General features: G+C 29.5%; 1 protein-coding gene across 1 annotated transcript; it reads right to left on the bottom strand.

Annotated features, from left to right (window-relative positions):
- Nucleotides 1-3,544: 3,544 nt before the first annotated feature.
- LOC107944087 (auxin response factor 18) lies at nucleotides 3,545-6,706 on the bottom strand. Its single transcript, XM_016877904.2, has 4 exons — nucleotides 6,416-6,706; nucleotides 5,026-6,197; nucleotides 4,011-4,906; nucleotides 3,545-3,923 (listed from the first exon to the last, which is right to left on the bottom strand). The coding sequence occupies exons 2-4, from the start codon at nucleotides 6,115-6,117 to the stop codon at nucleotides 3,854-3,856; spliced, it is 2,058 nt and encodes a 685-aa protein (XP_016733393.2). The 5' UTR covers nucleotides 6,118-6,197; nucleotides 6,416-6,706; the 3' UTR covers nucleotides 3,545-3,853.
- Nucleotides 6,707-14,212: the final 7,506 nt, after the last annotated feature.

Below are 14,212 nucleotides of genomic sequence, written 5' to 3'. Positions count from 1 at the left end.
GACTTTCTACTTATATCAATACGAAACTAACTACATTTATATAAATTGTTAAATATATCATGTATAATGTATCATAGACTAATTATTACATTATCTTTTATGAATAATATCATATTTGATTCTAAGACTTTAATAAAATATTCAATGCAATACCTCTACTTTCAAAATATTTTTTTATATATACTTTAAACTAATAATATATGTATCATTGTATTACATAAAATTTAACATAAAAAATAATTTATTTAATTCTCTAATTTTAAGAAAAGAAAAAATTTATTTTAGTCCTGTAATTTTTTCAACTTTTTTATTCCTTCAAAGAACAATGTTTGACATTTTAATCCAAAATAGATGAAAAAATTAAATATCTAATGTGGCACCAAATATGAATAATAATAGAATGACGTGGCATTCCACCTGTGAAAAAGAATTGTGTTTGGTTTATATGTAATTCCACGTATAAAAAAAAGTTTTAGGGCAATTAAGCCCAAAATATGAAAACCTAATAATTAAAGGAAAAAGTTTCTCCAAAATCGATTGATTGATATCAATTAACATTAATCTGGGCTTAAAATGACAAACACTGTTACTTGAAGGGTTAAAAAAAAGTTGCAGGGCTAAAATGGCTTTTATTTGCAAAGTTAAGGAGAGACCTAGGCCCCTTTAAAATGGAAAAAAATTTAGTTTAGTCCCTCTAAAAATAATAAAATTGCAAAGTAATTTATGATAAAATTGTACTTTGACCCCTTAAATATGAAAAAGAAATTTTATTTAATCCCTTCAAAAATAATGAAATTATAATTTACATTTACATTTAAATCTCAAAAATTTTATAATTCAATTTCCCGTCTAAAGAGATTCTAGCTTCCCCTGGTAACATTATCCCTATTTTTAATTACTAAAATTATTAAGCGAAGCTAAGCAATTAGGTTTTCTTTTCATTCTTATAATTCAAATCTCTATGTTTTTATTTTATTTTGTTGTCTAATGCAAGAGTCAACTTTTATGGTTGAAATTTTAAACCCATTTTATTTTTTGCTTTCTTAAAGAAAATAAACCCCAGACAGGATTGGGTCGATCGTTGTGAACACGTGCATGGATTTCATCAAATTGTTTTAACAATTTCGATTAAAACTATTTTATACATAATAAATGATACAACATAAACATTAATGAATAGGTAATTTTTTTTAATAATTTGAAAGGAATTGAGATTATTTGGGATCGACCTTAAACTCTCGTACCTATAAGAAAATGTTCTCACTTCTAAATCAAAAGATTGTTAGCGATAATTTAAACTTTTTCTTAGCACTATTTCACAAGATTTTAATTCAATGAAGATCATCAATTTTTTGATTTTGTATGAAACTTTAATAAATATATTTATTATATAAATTTTTGTATATTTGTGTATCTATATCTATACTATATATAAAGTAATTGACTGAATCGGTGTCACGAGTCAACTCGATACCAATTGAGTTGTGAAATTATTAAAATCTCTTATAATAAAGGGTAATTAATATCATTATAGGGGTACTTTTATATAATCTTCAAATAAAACAGTTGTAAAATATTATTTGGGAATCGAACTCAAAACTAACAAATTTATATACCATGAGATAGGATATTCAGTATTAATAATAATGTTGATTTAGTTAGAGTCATAAATTAACTTCACATCAACTCAATATTGATAACAAAATAATGATAAATAATTGTATTCATTTAATATTGTTAATCTGATATATTTTAATGTTCAAATTTCATTTAAACCTAAACCCTAATTCATACATATTTCATGTATAACTATTAATTAAGATCAAACCAAAATTTTTATCATTTATTATATGCTGTTTTTAACTAATCTCTTTATTCTAAATATGTGATTTTCATATATACATATGTGATAAAATTTCTAATTGTAAAAAATATTTTTTATATTAAAATTTTGATGTGAAAAATAAATAAATAAATGGGCATATAGGTGTGAGAGAGAGAGTTGCATGGCTCGTGGGAGTGGACTTCGGTTTTAAATGCTTTAAATCAACAATCCCTAGGAAATGTTTGTGCAATATATATATATAATCTTTGCTCATCTCATGCATTATATTTTAGTACAAAAGAATTCTTAATTTTGAAGTAAAATATGGGAGTTGTAAATGTTGATATTTTATAAAAAGAATTAAATTCCAACCCAAGTTTACAAAAACTTAGGGCTTTGTTTCGCTTTATGTATACATTTGAAGATGGCAACTTGAAATTTTAAAAATATAAAATGTTATGTCTTTCAGGACTAAATGTTTGTTGACCCTATACATTTGCACTGTTTCATGTGATAGATCCCAATGCCATGGTTTTTTTTTTTTTTTATATATAAACTTGTTTTGCGTAAACATTGACTTTTAGAGCTCAGCACCGCCATTAAAATATGTTATCAAATGGATCCTATGGTTTTACACATTTTTATCATATTCCAATAATTACATCAACTTGCTCTGATTAAGCCAAAAATTAATGCAAAAAGTAATTACGGTATTAAAAGTTAGATTATATTTTATCGTTTTACTAAAAGATAGATAAATTAATTCTCATACAATTAATTAAAGAGTAAATTGATCTTTTATGTTAAAAATTTTATTCATTTCTAAAATTAAAAATTAAATGTATGCCTCGTGTTGAGGTACAAAGACCACTACCTTATAGTAGGAATAGATAAAAAATTTAATAAAATAATTAATTTGCTCATTGATTTACCGTAAAAGAACTAAATTGTCAATTTTTTTATGAAAAAGAGGCAAAATATAATTCGATTCCTAGTTAAAAGATCTCCACGATATTTTCTCTCATTTAATCGATGATTTTTTAAATTAGTTAAATCAAAAGAATGATGGTAGAAAATCAATTTGAAACTTTTTTTATATTATTAAATATTATAATGGAAAGAAATTTGAAGTTTTTAAAACTTTTTACCATGTAATAAAATACACATTTTAAAAGTAAATATCAAAGTTTTTAATTGAAGAAAAAGAACCCTGATTTATGGTTCTCGAGCACCATAGAATTGCCACAAAATGTGAAACACAAAAGCAGCTACTTTGCAGAGTTATTGGTTTGGTTTTTATCCGTATCTGGGAATTTTCAGACAGACATGATGATCAACTTTCAGATGGGTTAGGATCTCTAGATTTCTACAAACCTTTTTACATAACACATGTACAAAAAAAGGGTCCCATACAAACAAGTCTTTATTTTTTGTCTTAATCTGAACAAATAAATTTATTAAGAAAAATTGATTCAACATCAAAGAAAAAAAAGCTAACAAGACATTCCCACCTAGGCAATTGAAATGTCCCTCCCGCTCTCATTAAAGAAATAGAAATCCCGAAGTTTGATTCAGTTAGTTCATCCAGCAGGTTTAAAGCTAAGGATGTTTTTGTCTGATTCTTGCAATGTTCAAAGACCATCTTGTGTTCATACAACGACCATGACATTTTCAGAGTAACAATGGGTTTCATTGCTTGGCAATGGAAAACAAAGAACATGAAACAAATGAACGGTTTATTCCAACATGATGCGAGCCTAACACTCCGTGATGAGCAAAAATGGCAGCCTGCCTGCACCATTTTCTTCCATAAATATACAGTTTCTAGGACTGGGATTTAATAAACATGACAAAGGACATAGATCCTTTTTATGTTGGAAAGAAAAATTCGAGTTAACCAACAAAACGTGGTTTTACAGTTCCATCAAAATGGTCAAGTGGAGAGATTTCTCACAACTACCGTAGAAGAAATGAAAATTGGAAACCGACGGCTGGGAAAACTGTACAATTTGGCGCAAATTCATCTCTCTATCTTTCTAAGTTGTCACTGCTTGAATCCATGAGAATCGTTAGCCTCCTTGCTGTTTTCATAAACTCGCTGCAAGACATAATTAAATGTTGGATAAATTGAAAGCTAAAATGTTTGGTAAGCTTAAGGGAAGTGATGCTAAGGAAGTTGTTGTACCTGAAGGGCTCATCTCCAGTGTGTTTAACTGAACCGGCAGCATCACGGTAGAGCACACTGCTCAGCATCTCTGAACTTTCTATGCCAAACATGTTGGCCAGCTTCCCATACAGCTCTTCATATGATCCGAGAACGGAAAGATCAAGGGTTCTACCTACATTCTCTGATTCCATAAACACTTTGCAATGACCGGTCTCCAATCCTAGATCAGTTTTTTGATCCTCTTTGCACCAAGGAAACCCTTCATCCGAAGAATTTTCCCGAACATTTTGATGTAACACAGATCCAGTTCCATCAGAGGAAATAGCAGTCTTCTCTGTATTCCCATCTGATGAACTGTTTCCAACCGTATCACCTGAGCAGCTCTGAGAAGCCCGCTGCTCACAGAAAATGAGTTGACCAAACAATACAATATGGGGTGTCTTGCTATCATTGCTTTGTTTCAAACTCTGGGTTGGGTTTCCTATTGTCAACAAGGAAGATATATTTGTATTGTTGGCGTTGTCGCTACAAAAGTTGTTGCCGGAAAGTCTAGTAGGTGGGGCAGTACGATCAAGTTGATGAAAACCAGATGGAAACAGACCTGAATGCAGCTTGTTGGAGCGGAGATCTGATGAAGATAATCCGAACGGTTCATGCCTGGCTCCCTGTATGCCTCCAGGAATGTTGTCCGTAATGCAACGCATGGGGCTGCTGGATCTGAATGAGTTCCTGGAAAATGATGGCATTGGAATTTGGTTAAGAAAGGAAATGTCTGGGTGTTGTGGAAGCCGCATCTTTTTCCTTGGGGGCGAGAAAGGATTAAGATTAATAGCTGGTATGTTTGTGACCAATTCAACCAACCATGGGCTAACACGCTTCACATTGTGGAGTAAGTCTGGCTCATCCCATGCTACCTGCAAAGACAATAAATCAAACAGATCTATGAGCAGACTAAAATATGGATGTCAACTGTTCTTCTAACATACAAGGACTAAGTTAATTCAATGACAATTGATAATGTAAACTAAAATACCTGCAGTAGTCGCCATGGAGAATTAGGCCAACGGATGGGATCGACAACCTGAGCAGTAGATATCGTTCCCATGAACCAGCTAATCCGTGAAGAGTCCTCAGTTTCAAAAGGCATTTTGAACCTCATCCCAGGATACCACTGGATTTGCATTGCAGCTCTAACGGATGAGGCCTTCACGCAGAACTCAGGAGTGCTAGTTCGTGGATAGTAAACGACCTCAAAGGGCTGCCCACTAGCTGCATGACTTGCAGCTTCAATCACGGAGTCAGCCCTTATTCTTCCCCTTGGATCCCCATTACAATCCTTCCTCATCAATTTACTCTCCCCCTCCGTCAAAAACGGAGAATAACTCCCAACTTGTGAACCAGAGGTTCCACTCACAGAGTTCCATCCAGGAAATTCATGTCCACCCCCAAGTCCTCTTTTCGCCCTACGGATCCCCACACAAAGATCTCCATTATCAGCTCTAAGAAACACAATTGAATCACCAGCCACAAGCTTCTTGTGGTTGACGAAATTACTCCACCCCGTCGTCAAAAGATGTCTACGAGGCGTCCCCCTATATATATGCCTAAATTTCCAAACCTCACCATGAACATCCTTAGCAAGAATAGTCTGAACAGGGGGTTCAGCATTATAATCCAACCTAGGAAATATAGTCTCCGCGCAATACCGTGGAACCGAGAACCCCCCACCGTTGTTAGCATCGGACTGAGTCAATGTCTTAGCAAAGGAAGCAGATTTTTCAGGATTCTCCACCCCAACATTCCCATCAAAACCATCATCTTCAACCCCAAAACTATTCTCTCTCAAAGGAATCAACATGATTTTAGCATAAACCTCATCAGTTTCGGGATCCGCCATAAACCTAACGGCGGAAACCCGACACAAGACGAGCGACGGAATCGGGAGATTCCCAAAGTCTACATTCCCATTGGCATGCTCAGCATGACCCTGAGGGAAATAGAACACCTTAGAGTTCACTGATGGCATTTGTACCATACCACCAGCACAAGCATGCCATAGCTGAGGATCTAAGCATTTTTCTGAATTTTTCACAACTTCTTTCCTAGAATCCATGACTGTTATCATTTTTTCCCCAATTCTATGGACAAAAAGGAAAAAATAACAAACCCTTTCTTTACTCTGTTTTTTTCTCACTAGATGATTACCTGTTAGTACATGAAAATCAAAAGACATGCCTCAGTAAATATTAAAGAAACAAAATTCATACACACACACACACACACGTATATATATATATATATAAATCCACAAATTAGCTACAATTGAACAAAATCCAGAAAAGAAATAAAGAAAAAGAAAGGAACAATACATTCATAATTTTTTTTTAAATGAGAAATTAGAAAAGAATTAAAAAAGACCTTACCTTTTGAACAAAAGGAGATATTTTTCCACCAAAAGAAGGAAAATCCAGATTAAGATGAATCGAAAAGAAGAATAACAATGCAAAAAAAAATAAAAATAAAAATAAAACTAAACCCTTTTTAAAAGCCAAAAAGGAAAAAAAAGAAAAAGAGAGAAAGAACAATTCAAGAACTTTGAGAAGGAAATAAGAAAATAGAGTAAAAGGGTGTTTTAGTTAAAGGGAAAGTGAAGAGCGAGTGAGAGTTTTAAAGAAGATGAGAAGAGAAGATGAGATGAGAGATTTTAACAGTGAAAGATTTTGTTTTATTTGCCGACCAGGGACTCTCAGTTAAAAGCCCTTGTCAGTATTTACTTCGGTCCGGTTCCGGTTCGATTCGGGAAAGGATTTATAAGTTTTTTATTTATATCAAGTAAAAAATTATATTTTTTTAATTATAAAGTTTTAAAATATAATTTATTTTATTTTATTGTTTCAGACCTGGACGGTTGTGGCTTTATTTTGACACGGAGTGTTTACCACGCGGCAAGGAAGCAAGTGGGAACATATCCCCTACAAATCAGAAAAAGGAAACATCCAACTAATAAAAAATTAATCAGAGAATTTAATTTTATAATTATTTAATAAATCTCTCTCTCTGCTAAATTAAAATATTTAGATAATCCCCAAAAAAAAGTTTTAATTTTTTTAAAAATTATTTTTTATGTTGATTTTAAATATCACGATATTTTGCTGGGAGATATCACGATTTTCATGCAACTCTGAAATCAAGGCTGACTACAGTTAAAGTTTTCATTTTGTCCGAGGCCCTAACTCTTCGGGACTAACCATGGTTAATTTATTTATTTTTTAATTTATATAAATAATATTAATTTGTTTAAAAAATTATAAAATATATTAGCTATTCAATATTTTATTTTCCAAAAGATATGAAAAATTATCATTTTCTCGTGAGTAATTTATAATAGATTATTTAGTTATTATTTGAGGAAATAAAGCAAAAACAATTTATTTCCCAAAATATTATCATGTATGCCACTTGCCATTGAAAAATATTTTCAATTCTTTTTATTATTATAAAAATCAATACATTTTTTTCTATCAAAGAAAAATAAAAATATTTTTCCACCTATTTTCTCTCTTTTTTTAATTTTTATTTAGTCCATTAAATAAGTGCCAAGTGTATTTTAATTTTTCTTTCTTATTTTTATTTAACTTACATAAACTACAAAATCTAAAGGCTCTTTTTTTTAAGTAATTAATCTATTTATATTAATTATCTTTTTAATTAACTGGTCTACACTTTGACTCTTCTTTTCAGTGTTTGTTATTGTCTTTCTTGATCCTAAGATCCGAACGACAAGATTTTATCCTTAGTACTCGGATTAGCGTTTAACATTTTTTTCCAAAGAGAAAAACACTTTTTTTTATCAAAATATGAAATTACAAATTTACCCTTGAAATTAGGGTTATTATTTAATGGAATGATATATATAATTAAAAATTAAAAGGTGTTGTTATTACTAATGGAGTATGGATTTATAGTAATTATAATTAAACAGGGTATTAAATTTAATTTTAGACTTGTTGAATTGGAAAAAAAAAGTGTTAATGTGATTCGATAGATGAAAGTGTTAATATAATGATAATTATTAGAGGTCAAAAATTAAAAGCGAGATACTATGCATGGATTAAGGAATATTAGTTGGTAAAATTAGATGATGGTGACATTGAGATTAAGGACAATTTAATCTGTTTGATTACAAGTGTTGCATGAAAAACCAAATTATTCGGCACTTGATTAAGACCTTGGTCGGTCTTGTTGTAGACCCTTTTTTTAGGGTACCAAAATTTTAGCCAACAAATCAAACCCCCCAAAAAGCAAACAACAACTAATTTTTGTGATTTTTTCAATTAGTGTTGGGTTTTCTTTTCTTCCAACGTATTTGTTACAGCGATCAATTTTCTGTATTCTGTAAATTCATTAAGGGATAAATATTGATCATGAATTTTTAAACTATTTTATATCTAAGGTGAAAAATGAATACTCGACAATTAATTAAGGTGCAAGAGATTCTTACATTTTTACCTATATCCTATAATTAATTGATTTTAAATTTTTAAATTTTATCAATTTGTATTCATGTTATTACATTTTTATATATAACCATATGTATATATATCTTTTGTCTCACAAAATTGTTGCATTTATTATTTTTAACGGTGAATAGTTTCTGACTTTAATTTTTTAAAATATATTGTTCTGAAAAGAATAATTGACCAAAATTTTAGAAAGCTAAATGTGGCAATTTAATTTGGAAAGACAATGTATATATCTTGACATGATGACAGATTCTCCTATACTATTACACTATGTTTAAGATTATGACGGAGTTGATGTCATCCATCAATTAGATCGTAAAAAAATTATAATTTGTTTTTATTTTTATAAAGTAATAAATATTGTTTTAAGGGTAATTTTATCTTTTCATTTAGAATCTAAAATATTACTTGCATTTGATTGGATTTTAACTTAAAATATTATAATTTTTATTCTCAATTTTATCATTTCAACCAAAGTCATACTTGATTATTATATTAATTTTTAAAAAATTGTTACATATATTTTTCACTATCATCGTGAGTATAACATGATTTAGTAGACTTTAATCAATTCAATCAGTTTTTTAGTTGGTTAAATTAGTTTATATTGATTCCAGGTTTAATTTATTCAAAATTATTTTTCGGATCGATATCTCAACCAATTCCCAATCTAACCAATGATAAGTTCAAATATTGTTTCATCTAATTCCTTAAGTATAAAATTACCAAATCAAGATTTTTAGTATCTACATTTGGAAATATATAGAGAGTGAAATATTACAAGCTCATATTAAGGTTAAAGGTAAATTTTGAATTTACTTTCTTTTTTCAAAATGAAATAAAAATACAAATATTGGGTTAAAAGAGATGAATAAATTAAAAAATTTCTTAATAATTGGTTATGGTTAGTGCTAGCTTTTTGGGTGCCTTTTTTTACATTTTATCTATTTATGGAAATAATTGTCATTAATGGTTATGAAATAAAATAAAAATAATTATAATATTTTCACAAATTTTGCAAAGTAGTGGAAAGCAAACTTCAACAACAAATATATCATTTTCCCAATATTAATTATTTGATATAGACAGGGTACCAATCTATTTAAACTATAAATATCCATTTATGACAACATTGGTCATGGAGAAAGGTAAGCCATTGTCTAGCACTTCAATGTTCTAATAATATTTGCCAATGAAAAAATAAATAAATTGTGTGAATGTCTTATGGCCAAACCCTAAAAAAAATTTAATTATGCTATGATTTCTTTTAATTTTTTAAATAAGCTTTTTGAGAGAATAAATAAATATCAAATATATTTTTTAAATATTTTGGTGACTTATGAATATTTATTTAATTTTAAATTTATGTTTTCTACTTTTTAATGTGATTGGGAATAATATTTTATTCGATTTTAATTTTTTTCTTGTGAATTATAAAGATTAATTCCTCCATATCAATAAAAAAATATAGGGTTTTATATTCACAAAAATTAATTTCTTTTATATAATACATAGAAATATTAACTCTTATTTAATATGTAAATAGAAGGGTAAAACGTATTTGAATACACTTGAATTCATGTTTTCTTATTATTTAAAATGTAAATTATTATTATTTCATATAAATGCACAAATAAAATTGTAAGATTACTTTAAAATTTTTTAAAAGAATAACTTAACCACTCTTTTTTTTTCCTAAAAAATAAAAAATATACTTTCACATAAAAAAAGTATAAATAAATAAAAGTGAATAATAGTGTTAATATAAAATTCTCACACTTGATTTATTTAGTTTTAGAAGAAATAGGGGATAATAAAAAGGAGAAATGAAGGCATCCAATCAAACAAAACATTATGGACAATCTAATAACAAATCCAGAGCAACAAGAAAGTGACCCTTTAACCAGACATATAAACTACAAATAGACATGAATGGATCAGACACAAACAGTTGGAGATGAAACCAAACATTGAAAATGACATCAATCTTGTCTAAAGTCTTCATTGTTGGTAATGCCCTTTTTCAGCTTCCACTAACTAATATTATTGTAACCAAAATGAAATTTGTTACTCCATTTCACTAAACATGGGAGGGTCTACCCTACACTCTAAAAACATACCAAAACTTTTAATTTAACTATTATTATTATTATTATTATTATTATTATTATCAAATATTTAATTGGTAAAAATTAAATTAAAAAGGAAAATCTTAAATTTATATATAATTTTACTTTAAATTAATATCATTATACATATAAAATATTATTTTTTATTTTATTATAATTTTAAATTGAATTCAATTGTATATCTTTAAAATTCAGATAGCTTAGGTAATGAGGCTTTAGCAGTGTTATAATTTCAGGTTTGAGTCATGTAAAAATTTTGTTTCAATAACATTTTATTTTGATTATAATTATTGATCCTAACAGAAAATAAAGTAAAAGTTCAATAACTTCAAATACCTAGCTTTTGGTTTGAATATTGGTAAAAAGAAAATAACTATAAAAAGATTGTATTTAGAGTTGGCTCGACTCTAGATCTGGTCAAAGTTTAATGTAGTCACTAAATACCAAAAGGTCTTTGATCAAAATAGTGTCGTGTTGGTAATAATGTTTATGTTTTGCGGAAACTAATCTAAAATAAAAATTTCATATATGCAATTGCATATAATTAAAATTAATATATTATGATACATATTGAATCAAAATTCATATATTTATACTTACAATCAGTGTATTATTTTCAATCTTTTTACAAAATGTAATATTTTTTTAAAATGACAACAAAATAATTGTTAATTAAAGACACTAGGGGACCCATATTAGAAAGCATAACTATATGCATATGTATATTGTTTATAATTTTGCTTAGATTTGAAACAACATTACCCCAATCCTATCTCTAAAAATGGTTGTCTTCTGGTTGTCTTTCTTGAAGTGGGCCTTTGATAATTCCATTTTAGACTATGACAAAATTTTACCTGTACCCATTCCTATTAATTGTTTTATTTTCTATTTTCACCCATCAAAATTAATCCTCCTTTGATAATTTGTAGCCATTGAAAATTCACGTCAATTTAATTCCTTTAAAACTATTTTGATATAACTTTTCTCTTTGGTACGTACAATAAGTTATTGGCCCTTTTAGACTTTGGAATAGATAAATTTTTTAGGGTTTTTTTTATCAAAGAGATTTTGAGTTTTAGCTATTAAAGCAAACAAAAAAAAAAAGACCTAAAACTATTTCAAGTACAATAATATCTAAATAAATATTAAAAATTCACTAAAAATAAAAACAAATGGTTGATCTTTTTAGGTACGAAATTTGTTATATGTTTTCATTTCGCACGGAGGTTCTCACCAAGTCAATATTTTTACCAATGAGGTGTTCTATTTTCTCACTGAAAATATGTCGTTAAAAGGCCACACCTTACTTTACATGTTCATTGGCACATGTCTCTTGCATGTTCTATATGTAGACCTCGCTTGATTACTTTAAAACTTACTTAAGATAACCTATGAAGAACTTTCTATAGTTCCTAAATACACGTGTTGAAGGTTCACCATGACTCAATAAATATATTAATCTGTGGGCCAATTAACTTCATGGGATCCACATGAAGAACCTATGAGTACTTCTATCAACCTAGAGACAACATTCACTCTTAAGATATCAAATAATACTCTCAATTGTTTCTTACTTAACTAATTGTATGACCTTTCACACGTCCACAATGTGAATTGTCTCTAGCCACCAAACTACTTTTTATAAAATTAAAAAAAAAAATCTTTAACACACCGTTAGTGCATGAATATCATAAACTATCAGTGAACAGCAATCAAATACCTTATCGATGAAAATTATTCTTTTAATAATCAATGAAGTTTTTTTTTTTCATTTAAACACATCTTATCGGCATGCTTTTTCTTGAAGGACCATACTAAAAGTTAGTACATGTGATGAGATTCATTGTTGGAAACAAAAACTTGCACCAATTATGTAACACCCCATACTTGATTCGGTCGTTGGGTCCGATCTACGAGATGTCACAACTATTGACAAAGTAATTTTTAGGTCGTTATGCAAATATTCAATCATTCAAAAATGTAAATAAATAGCATTCACATACATAATATATTACACAATCATTATTGGTCCCATATGAGCTTACAAAAGGTCTTTTGTTAACCCGAAATAGAATTAGGACGAAATTGTAAGGCTTGAACACTTTTGGGCTGGCGTCACGACTTTACACTCTCTATGTCATGAATTCACCATCTCAGTATGTCACGTCGCGACTTCATACCTATTGACATCGCGACGACATTCTATTTCTACACCATGTTACAACGTTGAGAGTTGGAGGTCATAACGAGGACCCTTTTTTTTCGCAAAAACACCATTTAGTTTCCTTTCAAGGCGCAGTACTACCTAAATGATTCACACAAACTTATACCATAAAAAATAACTTAAATCCATATCGTTTCATGTTAAAAAAAATCACCTAACCATTCTAATCCACTCCAAATCAAACATAAACTCAACCTAATCAACCATTTAATGTCAATAATCCAACTATTTAAATATTTTACATATGAAATTTTCATATCAACTTTACATTCTCAAAGCATACCGTTCACCTATTCAATTGTGTTTGATCTACCATTCTAAGAGTAAACAATGTTATGTCTTGACTTGAATTAGACATACATCCACTAAGTTAAGTATCATAATCCACATTAACCTACCTTTTGAGTATATAAACCAATCTAGCTAAATCAAATAATGCAATTTCAACCGTAACAAGTTAAATCATTCAAAAGTATATTTACCATTTTCAAACCATTCAAATTTGGAAACCAATGCATATTCAGATTTTGATATAGTTGCAATCACAGATCCTACCCCCATCTGTTACACACCAACTCCGTCCAATGAATATAACTAATTAGGACTATAAGAGTCCTTCCATCCAATCACATTGGATTGTAGTGGTATGCCACTCATAAAGGTCCAAACAAATATTGCTGTTTAATCGGCAAAATTGCAGCAATGCTGCCAGAATACACTTCCTCTATCACAAATCAAACCCACCCCCATGCACATGCATAAATAAACAGATATCGAATGCGTGAATGTCATACATGCTATTCACAACAAATTTTTCATCACATTAGCCTAAAACACATCACGTTATAACGTATAACATACCTCTCATTTGATCATTAGTTACATTAAACAAAAACAGAACATCATATATTTGGATTTATAGTCATATTTACACCATACGGGCTTTATGGAAGGACTAAATTTGATTTGCACGAAAAATATGACCCTAAGGCAAAATTTCAGAGAATAGGCCGACACATTCGTGTGACTCACACGACCTAAATGGCCTAGCCCGTATAGCCCACACGACCCAAATAGCCTTGACTCTGTGGACCACACAGTCTGGCACACAGCCTTGTGTGTGGCTATGTGTGTCACACAGTTTGCCACACGGCCTAACATATGACTGTGTAACACCGATAGTGAAAATTTTTACTTTGCACCGTTCGTTGTTTTTTGGGTTTTTAGTTTCGATTTGATCATTTTTCAATACAAATCCAACCACAAGTATTCCATAAGCCTAAAACGACATCCAAACCGACTAATTAATAACCACACCAAATCTAAAATAATTACTCAATCCTT

Source organism: Gossypium hirsutum, chromosome A10 (genome assembly GCF_007990345.1).
Source record: "Gossypium hirsutum isolate 1008001.06 chromosome A10, Gossypium_hirsutum_v2.1, whole genome shotgun sequence".
Classification (NCBI taxonomy): Eukaryota; Viridiplantae; Streptophyta; class Magnoliopsida; order Malvales; family Malvaceae; genus Gossypium; species Gossypium hirsutum.
Note: the sequence above shows the minus strand (reverse complement) of the source record. Positions and strands in the feature narration are given on the sequence as shown.

Bases quoted from the DNA above. Each gene is read 5' to 3' on its own strand.
- LOC107944087 (XM_016877904.2), bottom strand. From the start codon at position 6,117: ATGATAACAGTCATGGATTCTAGGAAAGAAGTTGTGAAAAATTCAGAA. The intron at 4,907-5,025 runs GTATTTTAGTTT...TTGTCTTTGCAG, and splicing joins CTCCATGGCGACTACTGCAG to GTAGCATGGGATGAGCCAGA. The intron at 3,924-4,010 runs GTACAACAACTT...TATGTCTTGCAG, and splicing joins ACTGGAGATGAGCCCTTCAG to CGAGTTTATGAAAACAGCAA.